We start from the raw sequence: 25,104 nt of genomic DNA, 5'->3' as shown, positions 1-25,104 counted from the left end.
TACTGATACTCCAGTTGGCTATTTTCCTGAAATAGAGGAAAGAACTGATACCAGTGTGCCCTCTTCTATACCTAGCACTGACACTCAATCTACATTGAGACAGGTAACTTGGCTTCGTAAACCTGTTCCAAGGCCAGACGGCACTCGTATGGATGTGTACTATTTTGAGAAGGGGTCTAATCAAAGACTACGATCACCAAATGATGTAGAAAAGTATTGCACTGAGCATAATATTCAGTATGATTCTACCTTGTTTGATTTCAAGGGAAGCAATACTTATAGTGGTGAAATTGAATCAACTGGCACTCCTTCAACGTCATATACCCAAGACAGCTGACTAGAGGTTTCAGTTCCAAGCACTTATAACCAGGCAATGAAATCCACAGAAAAGCATAAATGGATAGAGGCGATGGAAGAGGAAATGGTCAACATGCTAAAGCATAAGGTATGGCATCTTGTTCCACTTCCTAAAGACAAGACTCCACTAGGTTGCAGGTGGATTTTCAACATTAAACGTGATGAATTTGGAAACACTGTTCATTTTAAAGCTCGTTTAGTGGCTCAGGGTTATCAGCAAATTAAATACGATACACATGATGAAACCTACTCACCTGTAGTTAACTTTTCAGTAATAAGGCTCTTTTTCTCTCTCTTAGTTGTACACCTTGGATGGGCAAATATACAATGCGACGTAAAAAGTGCCTATCTCTACACTCCTTTATCTGAGGAAATTTACATGTCCCAACCTCAGGGTTTTGTAGAGCAAAATAAAGAAACTTTTGTGTATCGTTTAGATAGAGCCTTGTATGGTCTGCATCAGAGTGGGCGATTATGGTTCTACGAATTGGATAGAACACTATGTAACCTAGGGTTTACCAAGTTTGAGTGGTGTAACTGTGTCTATCATTTTAAAGATTTTGTCATTCTGTTGGTTTATGTTGATGATACTGTTGTTTTTGGAAAAAGTGAAGTTCAGGCTAAAAGGATATTAAAAGTCCTGAATTCACATTTTGATTTGAAAATTTTGGGTAAAACAAAATAGCTTTTGGGTGTGGAATTTGAATATGAGAACAATAGTGTCCTGATTCACCAGCAATTATATATAGAAGACATAGTTGATCGATTCAAGTCTTTTAAAATACAAATTACTTCCCTTCCAATAGTTAAAGGTGTGAAATACTCAAAGTCCCAGTACACAAGAAGAAACGACTGAGATGGTGAATTATCCTTATAGAAATGTTTTGGGATGCCTCTCGTTTCTTTGCAATTGTACTCATCCGGATATAGCCTATGCTCTTAATATATTTTCTCAGTTTCAAAGCAATCCTGGCAAGTTTTACTGGGAAGGATACGTTTCCAATACCAGACATCACAAACTTAAACTGGTATGCAAGGAACTGAAGCTCAATATATATTCAGATTCGGAATTTGCTTCAAGCAGGGGATGATATGGTGTCTATTGGTGGACAAATAGCTTTGTTGGGAGAATCACCTGTATCTTGGCGTACATTTAAAGAAAGGGGAGTGAGTTTGTCTACTATGGAGGCTGAATTTATCTCCATAACTTAATCAGCAAAAGAATTAGTTTGGTTTAAAAACATTTTGGATGAATGCATTTAGTTTAAGATTCCAGGTAATTATGTTTCAAAGCCTACATTGTTTGCAGATAACATGGCTGCTATATGTTTTACAAAATCCCCCGTTGAAAACTCAAGGACAAAACATATAGATGTAAAACTATTCTTCACTCGTGATCTATTGAACAGGGAAATTTTTGATCTAAAATATGTTCCAAGTAAAGATAATCAGGCTGATCCCATGACAAAACAGCTGACTAAACATAACTTGATAAGATTTTGTGGAGCAATTTTCTTGTGAAACTTGTTTTTGTATGTATTTAACTTTATGGTAAAATTAAGTTTTGTTTAGTTGAAAATAATATATTGTAAGTCATATTATGATGAGTATTAGATAATGTATTAGCATAAATTTAGGTATTTTGCATAATGAAACTCGAAAGGCATATGAAACGAATGTGCGCCAAGGTATATATTGGCAAGAGAAAGTAAAGCTCGTGTGCAATGCAGTATATTTGATTTCCACCCTAGCTACTTGTACCTGGCCAAAGGTCTAATCCAGTAGTACTTTCTTCTCTTTCAGGTACGATGGCAAAGTATATTCCTGTTTATTTTTCTTATTGACTAAAATAGGTAAACCTGATATTTAGGACTGATGATGATTCTCTGTAAGTTATTCTTTTCAATACTTCAGTGTTTTAATGTCCTTGAACATTATTACTTTTTGTTATGCTTAAGTTAAGCAGAATTATCCTATTTTATTAAAATAAAGATTTCGTAGTTAATCTTTTGACTTATGATTCTTTAATTCTGTGCTTGAGGAAACGTACTCATTACGCGTTCAGTGCTAATGCACAACCAACAAAAGATTATGAGACTGAGAAATTGAAATTTTGTAATGATGTAAGATTCCAGGGGCATAAAGTGTTAAAACTCTTTGTTGAAAAAAAAAAAAAAAAAAAAACTAGTTACAAAGTTTATAAGAATAATTGTAACAAGTAATAATGTATACTCTAAAAGAATCAATTTGTATAGAAAAATTAACAGATGAAAATTATTCAGTGTGGAAATTTAAAATAAAACAACTTCTAATAAAAGAAGGTTTAGATGATGTTGTATTCGAAGAAAAACCGGAAACTGATACTGATATTTGGTTAAAGAATGATCGTAAAGCTAAAGCTTTAATATGTCTAAACATTTCGGATTCGCAAATTATCCATGTTTTACATAGTAAATCTGCAAAAGAAGTTTGGCAGAAGTTAAAATGTGTCCATGAACGTGTAAATTTGACAAATAAATTATTTCTTCTTAGAAAACTATATTCCATTAGATATAATGAAAGTTCTAAAATGCAGGAACATATCAAAGGAGTACTAGAGTTGGCTGAAAAGCTGCGTAGTATAGGTGAAGAAATTAAAGAAAATAACTTAATAGCAATACTACTATGTTCTTTACCAAATTCATACAACTCCTTAATAACCGCAATAGAAAGTAAATCGGAAGCTGAATTGTCGCTAGAATATGTTAAAAACAAACTAATAGATGAGTATTGTAGACGTGTGGAAACTAAGAAAGTTCAAAAGTACGATTCAGTTGCTTTAAAAAGTAAAAGCGAAAATAAACCAAAGTATGTTACACAATTTTGTACTTATTGTAAGAGAAATAACCATACGATAAATGACTGTTTTCATTTAAAACACAACGCTAGAACTTCCCCGAAAACAGATGTAAATAATAGTAAAGTAAGAAATTATTCTCAAAATTATAAAAGTAATGCATGCCAAATAGCAAATATGCAAAGTGTAGAAAACATAACAAAACTTAAAGAAAATAAGTATTTTAAAAGTATTGAAACTGAAAATACACAGATTCAGTTTAATCAAGTTCTAAAAGTGGAAAATAAACATGAAAACATGCAAACGCAAGAACGGGTTATCGACTCGGGAGCCTCAACTCATATGACGAGAGAAAAGAATTTTTTCTCTCAGTTAAATGACTCTAATGAACAAATAGTAACTGTAGCCAATGGTGCTAAATTAAATTCTTATGGTATTGGTGAAGGCTATTTTAAAGTTCAAAACTTAAAGGGTCAGGTTACACAAATAAAATTGGAAAATGTATTGTATGTACCAGGTTTAGATAGTAATTTACTTTCTGTTCAATCTGTTACCAATAAAGGTTGCATTGTTATATTTGATAGTAATAAGTGTTACATAAAGCGTAACAATATACTCGTAGCCGATGGCAACGCTCAGCAAGGTTTATATAAATTGATCGTAAACCCAATTGATGAGAAAGCATACTTAGCTAATAATGTTTCATGTTCAAATACGAACTGTATACTAAAATGGCATCAAAGATTAGGCCAGAGAAATATAGATGCCATAAAAACACTTGAGAAAAATGATTTGGCAGATGGCATTAAACTTGGCAAATGCACTCATAGTGTGGAATGTTCTACTTGTGTAAAAGCGAAACTAACTGAAACACCTTATCCCAAAACTAGTTTTAGATCTAAAAATCCACTGGATTTAGTGCACACAGATGTGTGTGGGCCAATTGAAGTCAACAGCTTAGGAGGGAAAAGATATTTCGTAACTTTCATTGATGACTATTCGCGTTATACTCAAATTTATTTTATTACTTCAAAAGATGAAGTATTCGACAAACTTAAACAGTATGTTGCATCGACAACAAATAAATTTAGAAAGAAAATAAAGGTTCTCAGATCCGTCAACGGTACAGAATACTGTAATGAAAGTACTGAAAATTATTTAAAGAAACTCGGCATTTTTCACCAAACTTCGGTTCCTTATTGTCCGGCACAGAACGGCGTCGCAGAAAGGAAAAATCGCTCTTTAATAGAAATGACAAAAGCTATGCTAATAAACTCTACATTACCGAAAGGATTCTGGGCTGAAGCAGCAGCTACTGCTGCCTATCTTCAAAATAGGTTACAAACTAAAGCCACAGATAGAACACCATATGAATTGTGGAATGGTAGAAAACTAAACTTAAGTCACTTACGAGTATTTGGCTATAAAGCATTTTACTATGTGAACAAACAAAAATGGCGTAAATTCGACAACAGAGCTGAAGAAGGAATATTCGTAGGATACGATTTACGAAGTAAGGGATACAGGATTTATGTAGGTGGAAGGAATATAACAGTAAGTAGAACTGTTAAATTTTCAGAAAACGCGTCTTTACCTGACAAACTTGCAGAAAATAATGCTGAAGATTTAGAATTAATTCACTTCAATAACTCGCAAGAAGATGAAGAAAATAATGAAGAAACATCTCTTGGCAATGATTTTACAGAAGATTAAAAAAGTTCCGAAGAGTTAATTAAATGTGAAGAAAATGTAGAAAGAAAGGTTTCTAGCAGATCAACCAAAGGGGTCCCACCGGAAAGATTCTCTTATAAAGCAGAAGACGAAGAATCAATCTTACTTAAAATTAAAGATCCAGAAAGCTTTGAAGAAATTCTAAACTTACCAAAACGTGAACAAGAAGCTTGGATCAAGGCTATGCAAGAAGAAATACATTCTCTAAAAGAAAATGAAACCTATAAACTTACAGAATTAACCACCAGGAAAACATGCAGTAGGCAGCAAATGGGTGTTTAAGACAAAATATGATGAAACTGGTAAAAATATAAAATACAAAGCACGCTTAGTAGCCAAAGGATTTACTCAAAAATACGGCAGTGATTATGATGAAACTTTTTCACCAGTAGTGAAACACACTACGATAAGAGTTTTCTTAGCATGGGCAGCGTATAATAATGCCAAGGTACATCAACTAGATGTTAAAACAGCTTTTTTGTACGGCAACTTAAATGAAGAAATATATATGGAACAACCAGAAGGATTCGTGGTTCCAGAAGAAAGACATAAAGTTTGTAAATTACAGAAGTCGATTTATGGTCTCAAACAAGCAGCTAGGTGCTGGAATGCAGAAATTGAAAATACACTGAAGATTCTGGGGTTAAACAAGCAGCTAGGTGCTGGAATGCAGAAATTGAAAATACACCGAAGATTCTGGGGTTCAGTCAAAGCAAAGCAGATCCGTGTCTTTTCACAAAAGTGGTTCGTGATAAAAGAATTAATTTAATAGTGTATGTTGATGACATCCTAATAAGTTCTACAGAAGAAGGACTAATTCTTCAAACAATTAATGATTTAAAGAAACGTTACCAAATAACGCATCTTGGTGAAGCTAAATATTTCTTAAGCATGGAAATAAATCGCAAGGAAGATGGAAGTTATCTCTTATCACAGAAAAATAAAATAAATCAACTTGTCAAGCAATTTCAATTTGAAGAAGCGAAACACGCTAGCACACCAATGGAAACGAACTATTATAACCTAAACAAGGAAGAAAATCTCGTAACTTCAAATGATAAATTTTGCCAAGCTATTGGAAGTCTTTTGTATATATCGTCTATCACAAGACCAGATATCACAGCTTCAACTCATATACTCAGCAGAAGGTGTAATAATCCACGTCAAAAGGACTGGAATGCTGTTAAAAGAATCATTAGAGACTTAAATACGACAAAGAATCTATCCTTACAAATTTCGTTGAGTGAAGAACCTAATATTACAGTTTATTCAGATGCTGATTGGGGACAAGATATTGAAGATAGAAAATCTACATCAGGAAGTGTTATTTTATTAGGAAGGAACTGTATTTCATGGTTTTCAAGAAAACAAACTTGTGTTTCTTTATCCTCAGCAGAAGCTGAATATGTTGCACTATCGCAAGCTACGCAAGAACTATTATGGCTATTAAAATTAACAGAAGATTTCAATCTACCCCAAACTCTACCGATAAAGGTATTTGAAGATAATCAGTCTACTATAAGACTTGTAGAATCTGAAAAATTCAGTTCACGCACAAAACATATTGATACAAAAGTTCATCATATACGGGACTTGAATAACAAAGGAATAGTAAAACTTGCTTATCTTTCAACAGAACAAATGGTTGCTGATATTATGACTAAACCAATTCCTAAAGCTAAATTTCAGTTTTGCAGGAATGAATTACAATTGGTATGAGTTTCATTAGCAAAACAGGGGCAATGTTAGCATAAATTTAGGTATTTTGCATAATGAAACTCGAAAAGCATACGAAACGAACGTGCGCCAAGGTAAAGAGAAAGTAAAGCTCGTGTGCAATGCAGTATATTTGATTTCCACCCTAGCTACTTGTACCTGGCCAAAGGTCTAATCCAGTAGTACTTTCTTCTCTTTTGGGTACGATGGCAAAGTATATTCCTGTTTATTTTTCTTATTGCCTAAACTAGGTAAACCTGATATTTAGGACTGATGATGATTCTCTGTAAGTTATTCTTTTCAATACTTCAGTGTTTTAATGTCCTTGAACATTATTACTTTTTCTTATGCTTAAGTTAAGCAGAATTATCCTATTTTATTAAAATAAAGATTTCGTAGTTAATCTTTTGACTTATGATTCTTTAATTCTGTGCTTGAGGAAACGTACTCATTACGCGTTCAGTGCTAATGCACAACCAACATAATGTAAAATTGCATAGTGTAGAATGTTGTATGAATGACCAGGGCCCTGGGTAAATGTATTGAATGTATGATCATATATATGTCTTTGTATTGTTTCGTAACATGTTGGACTTTCCTGTTATGGTAAAAATTTTGAAAAATGGGGTAAGATGTGCACATTGTCATCAAAGGAAAAATTTTCTGAATTGAATGGAGTTGTGATATTTATTAATTTTTGTTCTGAATTTTGTAAAAATACTGGCGTTCAGTTTTTATTTCAGGTCGGAGATGATGATGTGGGGGGCATTTATTGGAAAATATGACCTATTGTAACCCTTTAAGGAAAGGTATATGACCTTATTATGATATATTGATGACCTTATTATGATATATTATGATATTATGATATATTATGATATATTGATAATATGACCTATTGTAACCCTTTAACGAACCTTTCTCCTTGAAATAATTATAATTTTTACATAAGGCTTAGTTCTTATTTTAAAGGGACATAGTAGTTACTTCTACTTCGTTTTTTACTGCCACTATTTGTATTAAGAACAGACTGTTCCAGCCAAATTAAGATGCAAAAACGAAACTTGATGTTACGTCATCTGGAAAGCCGAGTTGTGCCAATAGCTGATTGGTTGCCGTGTGATGACGTCATATCTACTTCAGGTATAAATATCTCGCGTCGCTCTGGCTCATTCCTTCTGGTTCCTGTTTCTTTGCTCCTTGGTGTGCTGTTCCCGCCTCCATTGGAAGACGATGTTGCGATTCATGCCAGCCAGCGACTAGTGCCATGATTCTGTTCCGAAAGATGACTTTTTCTGGATCCTGAGAAGTGGTGGCAATGTTAGCGACTGCCGTAGGTGGCATCTTGTCTTCATGAAGGCGGCATCTTCAACACATGCATTTTTCTGGGATTAGCGGTGATGTTGCACAGGCTGTGATTTCTCGTGTGTAACTACAGTGAGCGGCATTTTGCCGGTTCAAGTGCTCTCAAGGATTTAATTTAAATTTTTCCAGGTGCCTTCTTGACCACGAAGCATGGACTTAATGATAGTGAAGCAAATTTCATTAAAACCGCGTATTTTCTGTTTAGTGATATGTTTTTTGCATATTGAATGCCAGTATTTGAAGATCAGGTAAAATATTTACTGTGACTTTAATAGTGTAACATTCTTTAAAGGAAAAACCTTTGGGGTTAATGGATTATCAACTAAGTTTAATTTTGATAATGATTATGTTATACTCTTTAAGTTTCTGATATTGATTAAATTTATTCATTGTGTTTTTATCTTTATATATTGTTCATAAATTGGTTAAGTTTAAAACTTTTGTCTTCAATGTCTGCACAAGCTTCTATTGCTACTTTTGCTAAAAGTTTAATTTTACTACTTTAAACTTTGCTTTTGCATCAACCTTTATGGCTGCAAATATGTGTGTGCGCATGCGCATAATACATTTACGCATGTGCGTTTAATGTATAACGGACAGTATAAGCTAAGCTAAAATTATCTAATTCAGTTAATGTTGCAAATTGCGTTGTTCCTTAATCTTCCAATTGGATCCGGCTTATTATTTTTTGCAGATTGTTAGAGCAATTTTATAAAAGTAAGCTTGAACTTTCGATTATGTCAAATAGAATTTTTGATATATATTTACTAATATGTAAAGGATCTATAAAGCGAAAGTATGTTTCAAAGTCCATTAAACAGAAAGTGGAATTGCTGCAAAAAATGGATAAAGGCATATCCTTTGATTATCTAATCATTACGAAATATGTTTATCAATTTCACGCTGCTCTGCGGGGGGAGGGGGGGACTACACAGCGCAGTGACACATAGGTTATTAAAAACGAAAAAATTTCGACTGACAAATTAGTCAGTATTCTCGACACAGCAATTATAGGACTTGAACAGCGGAACTTTGTAACTAAACAAGAAATTATGTCTGTTTAACAGAATTAAAGAGAAAGTATTATCACCTGAAACGAAGCAACTTAAACAACTTACACTGAAAGAAATGTCTAATAAAGTAAACAAATATTAAGCTTTTTCTTTTTGTAAATTTTGATACCCTTTAGATCATAATTGTTCTTTATTTCATAAATTACGGTTTCATATTTTTAATTTTATAATTTCTGCATGCCATCTTACCAGACTTAAACTAATGATCTATAATCCGGAAAAATCGATAATCCGGAATTGCCGAAGTCCCGACGAGTCCGGATTAACAACTTTTGGCTGTATTACAAGCCACATTATTCAAACAGCCTTCTCGTTCATAAACTGCACTAAAGCAGCAACCCTACTTGAAGCTTTTAGCAAAAACCATGACCAAACCATCAAGCATCAATTCTAAGCATATGAGCTCTTGGTGCCGTTTAAAATTCAGAAAACAATTAAGTATTATATAAAATTCAGATGACTTCAGTTTTCACTGTTTTTTCCAAAAATACAAAAAACCCATCACAATCTTGCTTCAAAATAGTCTATTCTATAGTAATACATTTTTCATTTAGTAATAGGGTTTTCAGCACTTTTATTCATTAAAATATGTGAATCATCAGAAGATTTATGAATAATTTGAAGATTTTTGAAAAATCGACGTTTTTTGGTAACTAGTATGCAAAAAGTGAAAAATGAGTTTTAGAGAAAGTTAAGACATATCTGATTATTTTGAAATAGTTGCAGAAAAAAAAATTATCATAAAAAACTAGATAAACAATATAAAGTTTTACATAATTACAGTAGCAATTTTGATTTTGCCTGAAAGTTATTCAGAAATTACCTTTTATAATATTTCTTACCTTCGTTAATTTCAGAATCAAGATATTTGAAAATCATGAAAATGAATAAATATCTTACCTATATTTTAAAACAAGGCAGATGGAAATAAAACTAATACAGTACAAAGTCCGTAATCCGGACGTCCATTATTCGGAATGATCTATAATCCGGACCTCAAAGCCACAAACTTACGCATGCACGTAAAGGTTTCATGCATGCGCATGCACGTAAAGCCAGTAAAGCGTTTACCCATGCGAGCTTCTGATAGTGATAAAAGTGACAGAGAGGTTATTGAAAACGAAAAAAGTTTCGATTGACATGTTACTCGGTTTTCTCGACACAGCAATTACAGGACTTGAACAGTGGAACATTGTAACTGAACACAAAATTATGCTTCTTTATAGAATTAAAGAGAAAGTATTAGCACAAAAACGAAGCAACTTAAACAACTCACATTGAAAGAAATGTTTAATAAAGTAAACAAATAAATATTAAGCTTTTTTTTTTTTTTTTTTTTTTTTATTTTGACACCCTTTAGGTCATAATTGCTCTTTATTTCATAAATTACGGTTTCATATTTTTAATTATATAATTTCTGCATGCCATCTTACCAGATTTAAATTGATGATCTATTATGGACTTTGTACTAAACCATTTTCCTGAAAAACAAAATTTTAATATATTGTGTTATTTTTATGATATAATAACTATTTAATATTTGTTAAAATAATCATCATGAAACTCACAAATCACCAAACCTAAGTTTTTGTAGATAAATTCATCTTGAAATCTCCAAAATCTTGATTAATCGCTAAACTATGTAAAGTTTTACATAATTACAGTAGCAATTTTGCTTTTGCTAAAAAGTAATTCAGAAATTCTCTTTTATAATACTTCTTATCTTGGTTAAATTTCAGAAAAGGTATTTGAAAATCAAATGCACAACAAAAGAATTCATACTGTTACGAATTCTGTATATATGTAAAATAATTTTATTGAAATTATATGTAAATTGTAGTATTCTCTCATATAAAATTAAAATAAAAGGCTTCAAGAATGCAAAGCTTCACCAGAAAAATAAGATTATTGGGATAAGTCCATTTAACATTGAGGTAATTTAACATTGAGCTGGCTCTCTCTCTCCAAACTGGCAAGATAATGTAAAGCTGCCGAAGGTTTTGGCGACTAAATTTCGTTGCTAAATTTGGTGAGAAATTGTAAAAAGTCACCAAACTTGGCAGCCGACTGATCCGATCATGGGTTTGGTTTACTTGATTTTGGCAAACACTCAAGGGCTATTTGCCTAAAGGGAGATATGCTCCATAGCTACAAAAAGAAATTTCTGATATGGCCCAATGGAATACCTTAAGAATTGTAACAGGCCAAAAGGAGTACTAATAGCCTTAGCAGGGGTTGACCTAGCAAGGACAGTCATCCTTGGCGAGACTTGCCAATGTAAGTGATAAGGTGAAATTCATTAATAAGATAAAGTAGTTGTAGCATGTATTCCACTGACCTGCCTTAAATAGACCAATAGTCCTCCAGTCGCTGTGTCTTCAAAGAGCCTAACATCACAGTTACTGTAGAATGTACGACTAAGAAATGAAGAGAGGAATGCTAAAGAATGTGTCATTCAAGAATTTCAGCATGTTTCCTCGTGCACACCTACTGGCATAATGACCCAGTTTGACACATCATAAAACTGATATGGGAGATCATCCGCCAATCAAGCAGCAACTAAGATGTTTATTGCTAAACAGGATTAGGTAAGAAAACTTCCGAAGGATATGCAAAGTCAGAAAGAAGGATGGTTCAACTAGATTTTGCACTGACCATTAGTTGAATGATATGAAAAAGAATTATAGCTATATCCTGCTGTGAACTGACAACATTCTGAACACTCTTTGTGGTGGCAAGTTGTTTTTGACACATGATTTAAGCAGTGGATATTGGCAGGCAGAGATACATCCTAATGATCAAGAAAAGATGGCATATCTACCAGACAAGAACTTTGGCAGTTTAAGGTGATGACATTTGGATTATGTAGCACGCCGGCAACATTCAAATTTCCCATGAAGACTACAGTGACTGCTTATGAATTCCATCTGATATAGCTTGATGACATCGTCGTCGTCGGGAAAAGTTTTAAACAACATTTAGAAAATATTAGGAAGGTCTTCAGAAATTAAAGGAAGCCAGTCTAAAGTTAAGTTCTGCCAAATGTAAATTGTTCAGACATGAAATGACATATCATCTCTGCTAAAGGTGTACATATGGAACCAGAAAAAGTGTCTGACGACAAAGACAGATGCCCTGAAAATGTCCATTAAGCTGAGAAGTTTTCTCAGGCTTTGCACTTACTACAAAATGTTTGTGAAGGACTTTTCTTTCACTACAAGACTGCTTCACAGACTGGCAAAGGACATGTGAAAGTTCCTGTGCTCAAAAGAAGGTGAGGATGCAGTTTTTAAACTAAAGGAGGCTTCAAAACCTGCAATAATCCTGATGTATCCTCAGCTTGACAAACCATTTATTCTTGACACAAATGCAAGCAAGGACAGTGTTAGTGCTGCTTTAATTAGATTAATTTACCTTATACACACACACAAACACATATTACCAATCAAGCTGTGTTAGATGTTATTTAAAAGCAGCGGCTACATTCTGTTTAAATGGATTTTTATTCAAGCTACATTTATTTTTCCTCCATAATATTTCTTCCAAATAATAAACCTTAACCATTTTCACAAAAATTAATTAATTAAATAAAAAATAAATAATTATACCTTTTATTATATGTTACTCGATTTCTTCTTTTAGATATATTTTCAATCTTCTTCTCAGCAACTTTTTTAGAAATGTAATCAACATTGTTTCTCAAATTATGTATTATTTTTTGATTATTCACTATTGTTTTGTAAATTGCTTCTGTCGAGGATACTTGGCGAACAGCCCTATAGTGAAATAATATATATTAAAAACCTGTAAGAAATTATGTAAAGCATTTAATTTCATATTCAAACAACATTACAGTTCATTATAGTTTTTTATTCCTGTCAATGAATGATGCATAATAAGATTAAACATTCTGTTCACTTTTTTGTTACCAGCACACATTCTTAATGTTACTGAAAACCTTTAATTTAAACAGTAATTTTAAATATTAAAATTGTTAAATTTTAACTCTTTGAAATCTCTACGAGTATTTTATACTTTTTCACAATTATTAGTAAATATATTTGCTTTTCATTCAAATACCACACTCGTTAGTCATTAAAACAACTTTCCATTTGTCATTAAAATAACATTGTCAATATAACAATGAACAAATACAGAATAATTTTCTCCTTAATTTAAAAGACTGTATAAGACAGAAATTTGTTATTTAAATAAATACGGCTTTTAGATTCTTATATATCATCCTATCAACCATAAAAGTTGACTACCATGAAAGGTGGCAGAGATCTTCCTGAAATTGTGTAAACCATTCTAGCAGAACTCAGAAGGATTTGATACCTCTTCATTAACCAATCAATATTTGACCCACAACTTTCTGAGCTTTATAAAAAGTCTTTCATCCCTTTCTACTACTTTGTTAGGTCCTCCATTTTTACCAGAAGCTCTGCTTAAAATGCTTTAAGTACAAATTTCTTGCAGGTTTTTGTTAAAACCTATTACTATTTCCTCAGCCATATTCAAGTGATCATACTGTGTCCATTAATACACACTTAAAAAAAAAAAAAAAAAAAAAAAAAAAAAAAGATAAGATAAGATTTCACAACTTTGTAAATAATCCATTATTTCATGCTCCATAGAAGGAAGGCCCAAATTTTAATCAATCTTCCCCAAAATATGCAAGGAAAAATAAAGCAATAAAAGCTAATTCATATTCTAGCTCATAAAAACAAAAACAAAACATGGCTTATCAGAAATCAGTTGGGTTTACATCTAACAAAAGTTCAGATGCTGTGAGAGTGTTGTTATATCATTCTTATTCATAACTGGCACCAAATCGTGCTGCTTGGTGACAACTTTACAGTTGGTGGGATAATACACAAGAATCAGGTTTTTATAACTTGGATTATGTGAAAGAGTTATTATTTAATACTGCTCCCAACATGAATTTTAAGATTGACATGAACTAAAAACTAATATATATAAATGGTGAGGAAAAGTTGAAAAAAAAAAAAACTTTTAAGTCTCCCACAGTCTTTATTTCATACACTGACTTCATAGTGCTGAGGTCTAAATGAAATGACTAAGCATCATTCAATTGAAACAATTAGTGATCGTTAGTCATCATACATCATCACTTGCGATTGATTTTGCTGTTTTGGTATTCAATTGAAACATAACAATCACTATGAGCTCATATTCTCGTAGCGATCACTCCGAACCCATCATTCCACAGTGGAAAACAATCAAATCAATATGGCGGCTGTGTTGTTTGTGTTTTCATGAGGGCAGAATTCAACTGTGCTAAGAAAAATGCTTTAGATCTACTGGGTGAGCAGCAATTTATATTAAAGTATAGGGCATATAAGGATCCTAGCAAGGGCAGCCGATACATCACCTGTGTTGGATCCAAATAAAGGGCACTTGTTGCTAGCGGATATTGATTTAGTGTTGTGTTGTTTACATTTGTATTGATAGATTGCAACTTAATTCTGAGAAATATGGGTGGATGCGCACTGCATCAAATTATTCATATCATTCCAGAAATAAATTTAGTATGTTCTGTTTCCTGAGAAATGAAGAAATATGAAGAAAATGGGTAATTAATTTTTGCCCATTGCAATGGATTCTGAGCACACAACCGCGCGCTTTTGAAGTAAGTTTATAAGGTATTTCTCCCACTTCCCTAGCGTGCCTTCGTGATGTAACGGTAGCACGCTGGGCTGGTATTCCAGAGGTCCGTGGTTCGATTCCCGGTGAAGGCGGTTGCTAATTCTTCATCTTTTCTGCTTCCAAAATACCTAATGTCTCTACAAGTTCAGCTTCATATGTTTTCCTAATTATTAAAAAAATAAATGGTCATGTTTCAGCGAAATGTGCATTTTAAGTATTGCTAATTAATGATATGATTTATTTGTACAAAATGAATTGTAGAATGTGTCTCTATAGTCAAAACACAGATACCAATTTCGATAAGTCGATGCTAATGTGATTTTTTTTATTGTTATTATCGGGAACAGATAAAGCTTAAAGAATTATATTTTACATTTGATTTCAATTTTGTGTGTGATTGTAACTATGAAGTGTGCTTTTTTATTTAAATTTTAATGTGGGATTCATGGTTTAAAATCGTATGTTATTTTTTTACTCCGTTATATTGTCGCTAAATCTGTCAGTTGGCCCCAATGTTAGAAAAATGTAAACATCGGATAATATGATTAAAATTATGCATTATATAATTTTCCTTTAAAGTAACATAAATATATTCATTTTGAAGAAAGTAAGCATCAGTTTAAGTATTTAACGAATAATTTTGACCTTATTTTATACATCACGTAGACTATATTTCCAGCTCTTCCATTTAACTGCAATTCCTGTCAATTTATTTCCAATATATGAACATGAAATATGTTTTAAAATGCTGTACAAGCCTAGTCACTCAATTTCATTCAGAGAATTTCTTCCTTAATGTGTAATTAAAATAATTTAATAATACAGTCAAAAGTCGTTAATCCGGACTCGTCGGGACTTCTGCGATTCCGGATTATAGATCATCAGTTTAAATCTGGTAAAATGGCATGCAGAAATTATAAAATTAAAAATATGAAACCGTAATTTACGAAATAAAGAACAATTATGATCTAAAGTGTATCAAAATTTACAAAAAAAAAAAAAAAAGCTTAATATTTATTTGTTTACTTTACTAAACATTTCTTTCAATGTAAGTTGTTTAAGTTGCTTCGTTTTTTATGTGATAATACATTCTCTTTAATTCTATAAATAGACATAATTTCTTGTTCAGTTACAAAGTTCCGCTTTTCAAGTCCTATAATTGCTGTGTTGAGAATACCGACTAATTTGTCAATCGAAATTTTTTCGTTTTCAATAACCTCTGTTACTTTCTTCGCTATCGGAAGCAAATTATAATGACGAGGCATTTGATTTAAATCATATCAAAGACAGAGTACATCGAAATGAAATACTACATTTAGTAAGCAATTAGAAGCCAAATAAAATAAAAACATCTGCCCTGAAGATAAGGATAGTGCTGACAGAACAACTTCCAATTAATTGCGCACGCGTAGCGTTAAAGATAAACAAAGTTTAGATAAACATACGTTAAAGTTTAGATAAACAAAGGATATGCCTTTATTCATTTTTTGCAGCAATTCCACTTCTTGCGTAATGGACTCCGAAACATTCTTTAGCTTTGTAGATCCGTTACATATTAGTAAATATAAATCGGAAATTCTATTTGACATAATCGAAAGTTCAAGCTTACTTTTATAAAATTGCTCTAACAGTCTACAAAAAATAATAAGTCGGATCCAATTCGAAGATTAAGGAACAACGCAATCTGCAACATTAACTGAAATAGATAATTAGAGCTTAGCTTATACCGTCCGTTATACATTAAACGTGCATTCGTAAACGTATTTTGCGCACGCGCACACGAAAATTCGCAGCTGTAAAGGTCTTACGCGCGACGCATGCGCAGAAAGTTTGTAGCTTTGAGGTTCGGATTATAGATCATTCCGGATTATGGGTGTCCGAATTAACGAATTTTGACTGTATATGTTACTGTAATTTAATACTTTTGATTTTAATGTTTTCAGAAATTTACTAAATCAAGTTTATTTTTGTGTGACCTTGCATCAAAGGCACCAATAATAAATCTGTTTTGGCATTCCCTGCTAAAATTTTTAATGAAAAACTTATTATTGATGTAAAAGAATGAAAAAATGATATTTACTTAATCAGTGTCTTATTCATTGCAATAACTTAAAAGATTTCTTATTGTTTCTTAAATTGTATAACCTGTTTTCATATTTTCTTGTCATCTTTATGTTTTACTCTTTTGTGTTATCAAATAAATACAAAAGGTATGTTTCTAACTAAATATCCTTCGTTTCATAGCAATGTTAATGTACCATAATGTGATGTGTGTTGGTATTTTAGTTATGAACATTATTCTTTATAGTTTTATGTATTTAGTTTATACCATTATGTATTACATAATTTTTCTTTTACAATATATTACATTTTTTTGAGTTGTTAGCTATAGTGTACATTTTGTTTTTCTTTTGCTCTAAAATGTCTTTTGAATCACTTTTTTTTTTTTTTTTCAAGTATGCATATAAAATATACTTTACCTATATTTTTCACATGTATGTGATTTATGTGAATGGAATGTGTCTTTTAGGTTAGCTATTTTCATAAAGGAATTAAAATGATACCCTTTGAAGGCTTTTCATGGATAAAACTTTGAAACAGTGCTGAAAAGCCAAAGAGGGCACACCAAACCTGAACTGCAACCCTAACGAGCGGTTACGAAGAGTCAGCCTGCATATCTAGTAGCTCTATCATTGGTTATTTCAAAAACAACGCAACTTCTCACCAAGTGATAAACAGCATCAAGTAACCTCTGGCAACCCCTACAAGTTCGACTGGTAGAGAAGTGTTTCAATTGAATATGAAAAATCATTCGTTTTCAAAAGTGATCACTAATTCTGGATGCAATGATCGCTGTTTGAGTGATTATCACTGTTTCAATTGAATGAGGCCTCAAGTTGATCTTTGAACACAAGAAGCAATTGTTCAGGTCTTAAATTTGACTTTCAAACCACTGGAAAGCTATACCTGTTCTTGCCAGCATACGAATTCTCTGAGAAATAAATTATACATGCCAAACAATCTGTAATTACCAACTACATTTCTATCAAGAGTTAACATAAACCTATTTTTGACCCTTTAAATATACGAAACAATTTATTTTTTGCATGTAATAATTATTCGAGTGGGGGGGAATGTCTCAAAAGTTCCTTTTATCAGCAGTGAAGATAGAATACTGACAAGAATCTAATCACTTATAGAATGAAAAGGCTATCTTTGAATCTGCATTCACAACCTCACAAAATATGCAGTGTTGTAACCAACCAACTACTACTTGATAATGATGGCTGGTTTCATTTTTGCTTCAAGAGAAAATTCTTTTGTTTATTCCTGTGCTGGTGTATAGATTCACCTTTTGGGAGTCATTGTTCACCTCGCCAAATTAGGACAGATGCATAAATATTAAAATATTCAATAAATACGGATTACAAAATAATCAACAACTTGTCACATGTGTCACATGCAAATATATATATCTAATAGTCTATATCATAGTGCCTTTTATGAGAGTCTGTACATTGTCCATGAATTTCTCTCTTAATAACATGCACACAAACTCAGTACCTTTCCCTCTCTACTAGCATGTCTAAATGGGAAGGGTCAGAAATCTAATGTTTGAGGCAGGTTACATAACTCAATGCAACAGAGACAGAAATATTACTGCACATGAATTCTGAGCACTGCAAAAACAATATTTTGATGGTGGAATAAAATTCACCATTTTTTGATACAGATCCATCGGCTTGAAGTGCTGTCAGTGGCTTTGAACAACTTTAATAATTTAAATAATATCATCAGGCCAATGGCCATCTTAAATCAAAATAATTGTGTATATATGCATATATATGGAAGTTAAAAAATATGTAAATCAGCTTCATAATTTAATTTAATAATAGCCTTTTAATTGCTCCTTTTTAATTTGGTTATTTCTTCCTTATTCTAAAAATAATAATGATATTTCTGGACTGCATCATTTCTAGATTAATCTATGCCATAAAGCTTGCATAACGCTGCTGAAGTAGTTACTTTGCAACCTAGACTCTGAGAATTGAAACCTTTGTAAACTAATCCGCCTCTTTGGTGAGCTGTCATATTTGATTTATGCTTAATTTGCTTGTAACTGTGTTGTTGTTTAGACGTCGTTTCGCTGTGTTTTGTCCTTGTTGCAACTGTATTCAAAAATGTAAATGTTCTGAAAATAGGCACAATTAGAGTGCCAAGTGAACTGTGGCTCTAAATGTGAATTTAAATAAAAATGGAATTAAAACCTGTCAGTATTTCAGTATTCTAAGCAATCAGTACTCTTCCTCTTCAGTATGGAGCTACATTCTAAGCCTAGCAATGCTATGTCTTTTCTTCTTTTTTATCCCCTATATATCCTTGATAAGTCGATTAATCTGCAATCAATGACAACAGCTACTTTTTCTTTACTTAAAATATTTACTTTTGAATTTGTTATTTTTGCAATTAAATATTTTTCTGAGCAGATTTTTATATTTTTAAAACAAATGAGGTCTAGAAAATACTAATTAAAATACTGACCAAAAATTATTTTCTTTTCCTATTTCATGGTTTTAAATTGAATTTCTGTTCCTTGGAGAAGGTATATGGAAAGTTTTCTTATTATGAATTATTATGAATTTTTGGTTTATACATATATTGTATTAAGATTCAAAGTTACTGAGGACAGTTTTCAAATTGATGAATCTGTCTTGGAGGAAATAGTGAAGTGGTTAAACTGACATTCGATTTTTGCTCCTTAACCTTTTAACTGTCATGCCCGAAATAATCTCGGGCACAGCACTGATATTCCAAAATGTCACGCCCGAGTATTACTCGGGCTAATTTTTTTTTTTTTTTTTTTTTTTTTTTTTGAGTGCATTGTATTGTTATACCCAAATATATAGTGTGAGAAGTTTATTTTGGCTTCAGTTCAACAGATGGCAGCATTTTACTGAAGGTTTCAAAGGATAGAGGTTAAAGTTCAAAGTGCATGGCATTTTTTTTATTTTTTTGACTGCGAGGCAAACATTTCATTTTTGAAATAAAAAAATTGACAATTTATGCACCCAAATCATCAAAATTACTTGACAATTAAAAGGTTAAAAAGAAAAAGGACTTGGTGCCAATCTTCATCAAAATCTACATAATTTTCCTATTAAACTAACATCAGTATAATGTTTATTTTTACCTATATTTAATTCTGATCTAGAAGCACACTTCTGTTTGATATAGTTTTAAGCTTGTATAAAAATAATAATAATAAAATAAATAAATATTGCTTGTTAAAGAATAAATATTAATTTAGTTCCAGCACCTGAAGGTTAACCATAAATGTAAAAGAAATCCCATTAATAATTATGATCTAATGATAAATTTTGCAAGAACGAAAGAAAGAAAAAAATAATGATAAAAAATTTCAACAACTTATAAATATACTGAACTTTTGAATTCAGATAAAAATTATTATAACAAAGAAGATTATAATTAAGGTAACTGCTTTCTAACTGTTACTAAAAAGATACTAAATAAAATTGTACCATTAAGTCTAAAAATACAAATTACTGAATTGTTAATGCTATGCTATAGAAATGCATTTAAAAGAATTTGCACAAAATGTCCAACCATAACAATTCTGAAAATAATACAGAACTCATTTTTTATGGGTCCCCTTTCCTAATATTCTATTTTAAAAACCTGTTGTTCAGACCTGTTGTTCTCACACATGGTTATTCACGGCCAAAAACAGGTAATAGTCTTCCCAGCCGAGTGTGTTGATCACCTCTAGTCACTTTTGCTGTATCAGGTCTGGCATTATAGTACAGAAGGAGAATTCCTCTTCTGTTGACCAGTGCTGGCTACTTCTAGTGCAGTGGTGCAGAACTCTTTGCAGCTGTGACAAGTAAAGCTTGGCTGTTCAGATTTTTCTGCTTTCTAGGTATTCATAGTGAGGTATGCCATTAATGGTCCACCAAACACTCAGCATTACCTTCTTTTGGTAAATGTCCCGTGTAGTGGCCAATGAGATCAAACTAGAAGTCGACCAGCAATGTTTCCATTTCTGGTTACCATATATGATCCGTTTTTCAGATGTCAAGATTTGGCCCAGGAATGAGGCATTATTATAGCACGACAGCAATGAGAAGCAGATGTTCAACAGTTGGAGCTTGTTTTCCATGGAAAGGACATGAACCCACTTGCTTAGTTTCCATATCATCCCGAGGTTATGAAAATACAATCGAATTGTTTTGTCAGATACTCTAAACCTGTGTGCAAACTTCTGACAGGTTTGATGAGGATTCTGCTTGATTTCCTCCTTCATCTGGACTTTTCGAGGGTGGATAGACGAACAACACAAGACTAGTCTTCAAGGCTCTTGTCAGTGGAAAATAATTGGCTGAAACACTTTTGAGCAGTCCGTTCACCCACTGACATCTCTCCAAATGCAGAGCATATTCTTCTCATGGCCTCTGCAGCTTGTTTCCTAATTTTTACTTGTAAAGCAAAATAGACCTGAAAATCTTTCCCAATGGCACGTTCTCTTGAAGACTGCACTTCCTACAAAACCAACAGCAAAACCTGTGATTTACTGAAAAACTCTCCACTTAATAAGGTTTGAAAGGAATGTAAACATGTGGCATCGTTAGAATCAAACAAACCACACTAATGTACCAAAAGTAATTGTTCTCAAAAACCGCACGAACTAGCTTTGTTACCTGATACATGCATACATGAACACATGCATCTATATATACATGCATATATTTCTGAATCTGGCCCCGATAACAGAAGAGTACCTAATATTGTACAACCTTTCCTAAATTTCCAATTTGTCAAGTTTTTATCAACTGCCTCCTCTTTTCAATAAATACATAAGAATAAAATTTAAACTAAACAGAATTTTTTTTCTGTTTTCAGTTTTTAACACTGACATCATTGAGACAAATAAGAATGCAATTTCATATTATCTGCTAATATTTTAAGCTCATAACTGCAAGAGAAACTAGAATAATTTGAGATATTACATAAATCTAATAAATAAAAATATGGGACACTTACTTTTTATTTTTCTTTTTTTCTAAAAATTCAACCCAATCTCGGTCCATTTTATCATTTACTTCTCGTAACTGATTATGCAAATACTGATAAAGCTGATTTATTTTCTGCATGCGTTTAGCTGTCATGGGATCTAACGCTCGATCTTTAAGCATTGAGATATAGGAGTGATCATTTTTGCGTCTTTCTCGAGAATTAGCTTCTTCAACCATGACAAAACTCTCAAGAAGTACATTTTTTAAAGAATGAAAATCACTATTCAGAGACTGAAAAGAAAAAAGAAAGAGAGAGAGACAAATATTACACAAAACTGTAAAAATTTATTTTCAGTTCAGTTCTTCAAATATTTTAGATCAATATGTGCAGTTAAAAGGCTTTCTTCAGAAATAACATTATACATAGTAAAAGGCATGAAGAGATCAAAATTTCTATATTGGTAATTTAAAAAAGAAGTTATGTGCAAGAAACATATGACTTTGGACTCATCAATTTGTCCAAACTCTGGATAGTTATGAAGGATCTTTAAGCTCTTAAAAAAAAGTAATTATGAATGCAATGTGAGAGCTCATAACACTAAAAAATAAACAAGAAAATCATGGCTAAAATTCTGAAAAGCATTCTGATTATTTAAGTTCATCTGCCTCCAGTTTTATAAAATCCCCACATCTTTTTCACAATTCAGACATTTTATTAGAGGTCTCTTGCATTTCGCTAAAAGTTTATATGAATACCATTTTTCATTCTCAAATGTTTCTTCATAGCAGATGGATGATACCAAACTCTTTGTATCTTACAAAAGAAATTTTTATTATTTTCCTGTTATTAAAAATGTGTTTTGTAAAATATGAACATAAAATAGAGCTTCACCTAACATTCTGGATGATAATGGGAAAAAATTTATAAATACTAATAAAATTGAATTCATAACATTTAATATATGATGCATTTTGATAAACTGAACAATACGAAGTATATTCACTTTATATACTGAATGCAAATGAATGCAGGAACACAATCTTTTTCATTTCTTTATCCGATGATACAATCTAATGTCTCACAGTCTAGATGGAAAGGAAGATGATTATTTATTTATAGATGACAGTAACAGTGATGGTGAACATGAAATAGAATTCGACGATGTGCCCGAATGTATAACATAAGATGAATATGAGGACCACGTTAACCAATAACAAAATTTTTAAGCTCAAAAGTTATGTCATTTCTTTTAAATAAATAGCATTTAGGTATGTGTAAAAATCTTAATTTTTGTATGCTCATCTTTTCCTTATTTTTTAAAGCTATCATTTTTATATCCAGCAAATAATGCGCACCCATAAATTTCAATCTTATTTTTTGCATTGAAGTGCACATTACAAGCCAGAATATAAAGTTCCTAATTTTTAAGTAGGCCATTAAAACCTTATTGCAGCAACATTAAGTGATCAAATTCCTCTACAGATTGAAAGCTAACTTAACAACATCAAATCACAGTAAGCTATTGCTAGGCTATAGGGACAACATAATGAATCAAAGTAACATGTGTCAATGGCTTTAAAAGTTTTGGTGTGGTGACTGCAACATCCAAAGCCAGATGTGGTGAAGTAGATCATTGTTACAACATATGAAAATGTATGTCATTGAGAAATATATCCAAAATGCCAGATGCATCACAAGACAGATCATGGAGTACACAGGTATGGCAAAAGGATCCATATTACCATTAATTTAATTATTAGGATACAGGAAACTTTGTATTTGCAGCATTACAAGCCTCTTGATATGAGAGATGATAAAAATCACGAATATGTGTAATGATGATCAGCAAAGTTCTCAGAATTGCCCAGAATGCTCTGATGGCACCACTACATGTGATGATACTTGGCTGTTTCATTTTGATACTGACAGCAAAAGGCACTTGATAGAATGGACATGTGTTTGTGTCATAAATACAAAGATGGCTGCAGTGTAGTAAAACAAATCAATTACATACTCAGTGACATTTTCAAAGGACCAAATGCTAGTATCCATAAAATTTCTTTCTATAGTGCTTACCATTATCAATCTACAGAACAATGTGCATTATGCTTTATTAACCTTTGGACAATTTATTTAAAAGTAAAGTTAACTGATTAAAGCTGTAGAGACATTAGGTTATTTTGAAGTAGATGTGAAAAATGTAGAATGCCCTTGCCAGGACACGAACCTGGACCTCTCGAATATGCGCCGAATGCACTACCGTTACATCATTGTTGAAAAAGAGGGAGAAAATGCCTTATGAGGCAAAGCAATGCAAGGGCTATCTGCCTATGGAAAGGGATACCTTCATGGAAAACGTAGTGAAACTACCTTGAACCCAGATTGAACTACCAATGTTCAGTGGCTTTATTGCTCAGCTGCTAGAAGGAGGTTAAGAATATGTTAAACTTTTTCATTATATGCAGTATTCATTTAACATAACAGGACAGAAACTCACAGAATTTATAATTTCACAAAAAGAAGAAATTAATGATGATTATGATTTTCACCAACTATTTTCAATTTAAATATTTAATGTATTAAACATAATATTTAATTAAAATTTTTCAACTTACGTGCATTGTATCAGACATATCCTTCAGAAAATCTTGTAGATTCAAAGTAAATGACTTTAAACTAGTCATCTCTTCTTTAGTACCGATGCATATCAAAAAATTTGCTGATTGTTGTAAATCTTTTATATCTTTCTCAAAATTGTTTATCTAGTAAAAATAAATAATAATGGGGGAAAAAAGGTGAAAAACAAACATTTATAATATAGTATACATATTTATAAAATGAATTTTCCTATATTAAGAAGGAAAGTTTTTTTTACATTTCATACATGAAGATAAGAAGGAACAAATCATACTTAAAAGTTGAAACTAAAACATTTAATTATTTAATATTAATCACATTGTTTATTTAAAATTAATCAAATGTAATAATAAAGAAAGCTACTCTAAATTTATTTTGATGCTTCAATTTTTTATTGTTTGTTTAAAAACAAAAAGTTAATTCAGGAAACATCAAAATAATTAAAGAGTATGAAGTTGCAGCCAAAAATACTGTAATTACATCAAAATATAGAAGGCTGTTCAAATGAAAGATAACCTCAGACAGATGCATTCCTAAGGCAACATTTTCTTTCTATAGTGGTGCCATATTAAGTAGCTTTCAAAACATCTAATGACAGATCTCAAGACATTTTTTACACATACAAGTCATGCAGCCTCTTCCCTGATATGCCTATTGCAATGGATATGTTCAAGCAAGCTCAGAATG

The 25,104-nt window shown here is 32.0% G+C and overlaps 1 protein-coding gene across 4 annotated transcripts in view; it reads right to left on the bottom strand.

Moving 5' to 3' along the window:
- Nup214 (nuclear pore complex protein Nup214) overlaps nt 1-25,104 on the bottom strand; it is a 272,097-nt gene that overhangs the window by 118,986 nt on the left and 128,007 nt on the right. For all 4 annotated transcript variants that reach the window (XM_085818717.1, XM_085818716.1, XM_085818718.1 and 1 more), the window contains 3 exons: nt 24,396-24,542; nt 21,808-22,070; nt 12,687-12,854 (listed from right to left, as the gene is read on the bottom strand). In XM_085818717.1, coding sequence (XP_085674843.1) covers nt 12,687-12,854; nt 21,808-22,070; nt 24,396-24,542 — 578 coding nt within the window. The remainder of the gene's footprint in view (nt 1-12,686; nt 12,855-21,807; nt 22,071-24,395; nt 24,543-25,104) is intronic.

The sequence above is a fragment of the Stegodyphus dumicola genome, chromosome 6 (genome assembly GCF_044657685.1).
Source record: "Stegodyphus dumicola isolate Sdum_Otavi_A_Nest chromosome 6, ASM4465768v1".
NCBI classification, from domain to species: domain Eukaryota; kingdom Metazoa; phylum Arthropoda; class Arachnida; order Araneae; family Eresidae; genus Stegodyphus; species Stegodyphus dumicola.
The sequence above is the reverse complement of the archived record's forward strand: the minus strand, read 5'-3'. Positions and strand labels throughout refer to the sequence as shown.